The sequence below is a fragment of the Brachyhypopomus gauderio genome, chromosome 19 (genome assembly GCF_052324685.1).
Source record: "Brachyhypopomus gauderio isolate BG-103 chromosome 19, BGAUD_0.2, whole genome shotgun sequence".
Classification (NCBI taxonomy): Eukaryota; Metazoa; Chordata; class Actinopteri; order Gymnotiformes; family Hypopomidae; genus Brachyhypopomus; species Brachyhypopomus gauderio.
Window position 1 is genome coordinate 13,666,156 of NC_135229.1, and position 6,480 is coordinate 13,672,635.

The 6,480-nt window shown below is 42.7% G+C and overlaps 1 protein-coding gene and 1 long non-coding RNA gene across 2 annotated transcripts in view; both read left to right on the forward strand.

The window, feature by feature from the left end:
- The first annotated feature begins 758 nt into the window (after nucleotides 1–758).
- On the forward strand, nucleotides 759–1,996 carry ptf1a (pancreas associated transcription factor 1a). The gene is made up of 2 exons (XM_076982104.1): nucleotides 759–1,513; nucleotides 1,642–1,996. Exons 1-2 carry the CDS (start codon nucleotides 916–918, stop codon nucleotides 1,842–1,844), a joined length of 801 nt encoding a protein of 266 aa, XP_076838219.1. The 5' UTR covers nucleotides 759–915; the 3' UTR covers nucleotides 1,845–1,996.
- Nucleotides 1,997–2,659: 663 nt separating this feature from the next.
- LOC143482971 (uncharacterized) overlaps nucleotides 2,660–6,480 on the forward strand; it is a 14,677-nt gene continuing 10,856 nt past the window's right edge. The window contains exons 1-2 of the long non-coding RNA XR_013122342.1: nucleotides 2,660–2,817; nucleotides 3,660–3,760. This is a non-coding gene — a long non-coding RNA (uncharacterized LOC143482971). The remainder of the gene's footprint in view (nucleotides 2,818–3,659; nucleotides 3,761–6,480) is intronic.

Sequence of the window (6,480 nt, forward strand, 5' to 3'; positions counted from 1 at the left end):
AAGGTGATAAGGTCAACGTGCCTGCCTGACCTTCATTACGCGTTAGGACTGTGTTCGTTTGGCGCATTGTTCGGCAGCGAAGACGCGAAGACGCACCGGACAACGGGAAACACGTCGTTGCTAATAAGACTAAGTGAACGCAAGTCCTTCATAAAACGTTAGACACCTGCTTTTGTGTAAAGATAGTCAGTTGTTATTAAGGTTCGACTATTTCTTTGATGGTTAATTAACTAATCAATCATCTAAGCGAGCAATGTACACCCAAAATCGTAATAACGTTTATTTGATTCACTTATAATCGATTAATTGCGTCTTTTGCGTTCCAGTACTTGTAGCTGTCTGCAGTGAGAATTTACTGTAAAAAGCAACAGGCAATTCAGGCGAGTTAAAAGATTTATTAACTATTGTCTGCAACCTAAATGAACGTGAATAACGTATATAACAAATAACATTATGTATAATGTGAAGACCTGTTCCAAAACGTAAAGTCTAAGACATCAAATTATCTGACGAACACTAAGGTGGTTTTAATCTATAGTGGTAATAAAACTGTTTTAAAGACTTTGATGTAATTATTTACTTTTTCCTTATTTAATGTTTAATCCAGCCTGTCAAAATGATTATTTAAACGCTTTGTTGACTTTTTAAAAACAAGGCTTTGGCGCGCACCCCAGTGGGCGTGTCCAGGGGGAGGGGTTAGAGGATGCTTATCTGTAGGTGTGCTGCCTTATCCACGGGCGCAGACGATGCTTGGCGCTGATTGGTTGGCGCGGTTGGTTAATGGCACGCGACTATGGATGTAGTTATAAGAGTCTTCGCGTGCCGTCTATCATCCTGAACTAACTTTGTATTTGGAGCGAACACCGAGGAGTGGGCAGTGTTTCATTACGCACCACGCCATCCTAGCGGGTAGAAATGGAGACCGTGTTGGACTCGTTCACGGGCCTGGATTCCTTCTCGTCCTCTTATTTCGACGACGATGACTTCTTCACGGACCAGTCCTCCAGGGACCATCTGGACACGGACGACTTCTTGGACGAAGACGTGGACTTCCTTACGAGTCAGATCCAAGAGTACTACAAGAACGGTCGGAAGGCGCACGACGGAGACTACTGCGATGTTGCCAACTTCTCCTTTTCGTCATCCTCGTCGCCGTTCTCGTACGGGTGCGCGGACAGCACGTCGGATCTGTCCCCCCGCGGAGGGGACGGTCCGGTCCTGAAGAGGCGCAGGCGCGTGAGGAACGACGCGGAGATGCAACAGTTGCGCCAAGCCGCCAATGTGCGCGAGCGGCGGAGGATGCAGTCCATCAACGACGCGTTCGAGGGCCTGAGATCACACATCCCCACCCTGCCCTACGAGAAGAGGCTCTCTAAAGTCGACACTCTACGTCTCGCTATCGGCTACATTAATTTCCTCGCCGAGCTTGTGCAGTCCGACATGCCGATCCGGAACCCAAATAACGACGCGCTGAACCAACCCAAAAAAGTGATCATTTGTCACAGAGGGACCAGTAAGTATGGTCGCCTGTAACTGGGCGACAGTTAATGCTGATTCGCGATATTAACGTTCATTTTTATTGTTGTTGTTGATGATGATGGTGATGATGATTTTTAATATCCGACATTGTGCTTTTTACAGGATCACCGTCTCCAACTGATCCAGACTACGGCCTGCCCCCGCTAGCTGGTCATTCTCTCTCATGGACCGACGAGAAACAGCTTAAAGAACAGAATATCATCAGGACAGCGAAAGTATGGACACCGGAAGACCCCCGAAAACTGCACTTGAAATCATCTGTCAACAATATTGAAAATGAACCACCCTTTAACTTTATTTCGTAAGGCAGAGTCCTTATTACTGTATACACGTCGTGTATAAATTAATTGTGCGGGAATCTCCACGGTGTCCGTGTTCTGTTGTTACTATGTACATATTTATTATTATTTCAGCGGTGGAGTCTGAAATGAACATAGAGCCATTGGCAATCATTTGTAGCAAGACGTATTTAATTGTTTTAATTATTCGATAATATATTTTTCTAATTTAATGTTGATTTATGTCAAACAAAACAAACATATTTTTTATAAAAATGAAGTGTACTGTGCATCAAATTGTTTATATTTATACTGTCAATAAATTCTCATATTGATTCATACCTCTGGGTTCAGTGCTTACATTCTTCCCTTTGAAATGACAAACATTTATAAACAAACGTGTATTTCCCAACAATGGTATTTGCCACTAGTGTCACAGTGTCAAAAATAATAAGTGGTTACCATACATCCTTTATTTGAGAAAATACCACACAATACTATACTTATAATAATATAGCGCTGTGGAAATAATGATAAACACAGTCGTCCGTTATGTAAGGCACGTGTTCTTTCGAAACCCTGGTCTCTTGGTTAAAGTATCCTTCAGATACATCTCCTGAATTTTATATTCACTCATTAAAATGCAACCGCTGAAACATGTCACAGTTTGTCATTATTTAAAGTTGAAGGGCCCCACTGGTAATCGTGCCAGTTTGAATGTACAAAAATCAACCGAGCTGGGCCCTGCGTTTTTTTTTATCCAGTGGGTGTAAATTGTTAAAAGAGCCATGACGTTTCCTTGCGCCTAGGGCTGTTGGCCCCGGGTGCAATGCAGGTGCTGCGAAGCAAAATTTTCCCGTGGCATCCGCGTCTACCCAATATGAGACGTCAGCTCGCAGCGTTATTAAGAGTCCAGACTCACGCCCGTGTCCACATGTAAGAAGCAAACCCACGAAGAGCAGTTGGATGATTTCACAACAGTAGCAACCGGATTAATAAGGTATTTATGCGATATCGATATTATTTGATCTCCACTGATTTCACTGCATCAGTGACAGTTAAATGATGAGTAATATGTAAGATTGCACATAATGACAACCATAATCAGATTATTACAAGTCCAAAAACGATTATTATTATTATTATTATTATTATTATTGTTGTTGTTGTTGTTGTTGTTGTTATTCTTCTACTGTATAACTGTAGGCTTTTCGTTCATTTAATTATCTGCGATTTAGTATTTCTTTTTTTTATCACTGTCTTTTAAACGAACCCAACTCCAGTTAAAAAAATATATTATGTGATCGACATCATCCAGACTTTCGATGGATTAGCGCCTCTTTAACCGCATGGGTGTCTGCGCTCACCGCACGCTACTAAAACCATGTAATCTCATTACGCTCATTAGAAAGGCAAATGGTAGCGAGTCGGACTACACTAGGATAAAGGACCCTGCACAAACTTCAGTTATTTGCCCCTGGGAACATTTCAGTTTAATTGTGTGAGGGTCGCGGTGACAAAACAATGAATCAGGAAGAATAAAATTCGTATTGTTAGTATGAAATCACTGTTAGTCTAGAATTAAGGCGTTCGTGTTAGTTTCATGCATGGACTGCGCATGTCCGCTCTGTCTTCTATCTGCATAACTAACTGATGTCTCTGATCTTGAGCAGATCTATTTCATATTGTAGAAGATTTTCGTTGTGTCTATAGATCTTATAAATAACTGGTAGCAGTCTGCTCATCTCCAGCTGATTACCACCAACTCCACTCCTCACCCCTACAATTATATTCTCTCTGCTAAGAGCTTCTCCGACAACCGACTCTGGTCTCTTGATTTAGAGATGTTCTCCGAGCTCGTAGATGGGACAGACCGAACACACAGGGGCACTGACACTTCAACCGAACAATTCTTGGATCTCGTCTTGTGTCGTCAGGTGAAGGTGAGTTATAGTGTATTTTACTGTACATGGTTTGCGACCTTCCGACTGCCAATTCATTAGTTTCCGTTAATTATTTGTTCAGGTGTTTTCGTAGTGGGAAGAGTTCGTCTATAGTAGGGTGGGAGATCATTCTTCGTGGTGGGCACTGCATCTTCTAGCGAACAGAATTAGTTTTACTTCCACAAATAGAAAAAAAAATAGTTTCGCATTTTTCGTTTGTGTACGACCAGCTCGTCTTGTCCTCTCAAATGGGGGACGTCTAGTTAATCCTAATCCCAGGACATACACCTGCGACTGTCCTCGGCATGGACAGGTAGATACCTGCTGGGATTATGTATATATGCAATCGTTAGCAATTTGGACTGTAATGAAAATAGAGTGGGATACATTCACAAAACCAAAGAACAGACACAAAACCATAACGTAGTGGATAGATATAGACCGCCGTAGAAAACAGACATATTTAAGTCGGTTACAAAAACGTTTAATCTCTTTATCAGCACTTTTTTATATTCTGTGGTCCCTGGACTGTTAAATGTCATGTCACCAACTATAGGCTATGATTTGCGCGCAGAAAGACACTGACTCGTATCTGTGTCTCGGAGGCCTGTGTTCATCCGTTATGGATAAACCAGCAGTGCCCACAGTGTCCGGTAAGGACCCAGTCCAGTAAAACAAGTACTTAGACTACGGTACCGTATGATTGGAGCGGATGTGATCACTGCAGAAATAAGCAGTGGTCCAAATCTGAACAGGACTGCCTACACAACACAGTCCCTTTTTCTTTCGACCATAAGCCGTTCGTGCTGTCTGTGGACAAAGTGTTTTGGTACCGCTAATGTTCTCCTCTTGTGCCGAGCTCACACTACACACCTTTACCTTCCATTTAGCGCTAGGAGGTTCTGCAGGTAAACGACTAAAGCCCCGGGGTCACGTCTACATACGGTAGGAGCTCGAAAATCGGCTCTTATTCGCTGTAATTTGTCTAACGACGAGATCCGAGCCTGTAGGCGAGCCCAAATCCTGAACTGTGAAATCATTGCGACCGTGTTTGGACTGTTGAACGCGGTATGGAGCTCCATCCAGTGAGAATGATCGAGAGTGACGAGGGTGCATGAAAAATCATGCAAACTTTGAAAATAATTTGAAGTAATTTCAAAAGTGATTTGAGATTATATTTCTTTATATACAAATACATATATTTCCATATATAGCCTTTAGGCATTTCAGAAAATGTTTTTTTTTTAAGTGGTATGATACTTGGGTTTACTTTTGACATATAATTCTATACAGTTTAAGCAAATGTTGATTTTTCTAACAAAAAGAATCCAATAAGTTTATTTTAAGAGACCTGCCATATATTATTTTTTGTGTAATTACTGTTGAAATACTGCAGCAAAACTATGTCTCATCTGATTACTCAATGAACTGATGCCATAATCTGTACAATAATTGATAACAATATATTGATATTCATATTTAATAAACCTTTTAACATATTGACATTGATCTTTAAAATATGTGATGATGTTACTTTTAATGGTACAGACCACCAATCCGTCTTATGGCGTATCATTTTTTATGTGTTATTTTGAAAACACATAGTCAGACGACCAGACAGACTCATCGGTTGGTGAAAGATATTGATTTATCAATAAGTCATGTGGTGTGCAGACCACTGCGACTTCAAGATTCCCGATTACAAGACTGCAGCAGTAGTGTAGTGATTACAGCAATGGTGTGACTTCAAAAAGTCATTCGTGTGTCTGTGGCATTAATGGCACATGGTATGAAGATCTTGGTTGTGGAGTATCAGTTAGTTGCGGAGGTGGGACTAATTTTCAGCTTTGATTTGTTCCTGACTCATCTAATCTCGCAGGTAGTGACACCATGTCTATATTAGGTGTGACTTTTTCACTGTGGAAAATGCTAATCTTTCACTGGCCACAGAATCATGTAATAATGCGTGATTCCTCACCAACTTCAGCCCATATTCTGTGTGGGCTGAGCACAGGGACCAAGCAGGTCTGGTCTGGTGTGACCCAGGAGCTGGCCCGTACACTTCCAGCCCTGTGTCATGTATGCAGTACCCCCCCCCCCCCACATGAGAAGGGGGCGGGTGACATCATAGATTCTCTGTTGTTAAAAGGGGGTCTGACACCCATTTTGTCTCTCTACACCCCAATCAGTCCAGCTCACAAACTGGGGAGGAATCAGTGATGATTGACAGAACATTTGAGGAAAGCCAATGACAGTTATCCCCCACTCTCCCGCTGTGTCAGTCCTATGGTAGTGCAGCTGTGAGCGGACCGCACCAGTCCTGCTGCTACACCGGAAGTGTCTGGGTGTCGTCCTCAAAGAAGACACACGCACGCTGGCTGGCAGTGCGGACTTTGTCCAAACTTTTAAGCCCCGCTCATCACAGGAAGATTCAATGATTGTTTGGCACTTGTTGATTATTTCAGGGCTTTGGGTTCCTGGCTGCTCTTCGTATGATAAGACCCTGCGCTCTGCATGCAACAGGACCTTCTTTGATGAGACTGATTGGACGCATGAGCTGATGACAGCGTTCTCTGCCCTGAAATCGTCTCTGTTTTCTGCTTCTGCGTGTGTCTTATGCTTGACCCTTGACCTTTCCACATGCCTGTGAGCATGACAGGGTTGTGGTAGGGTGGTCGGCACAGGAGCAGAGCGCCGGTTAAAGACCGCTTGGCCCGCCG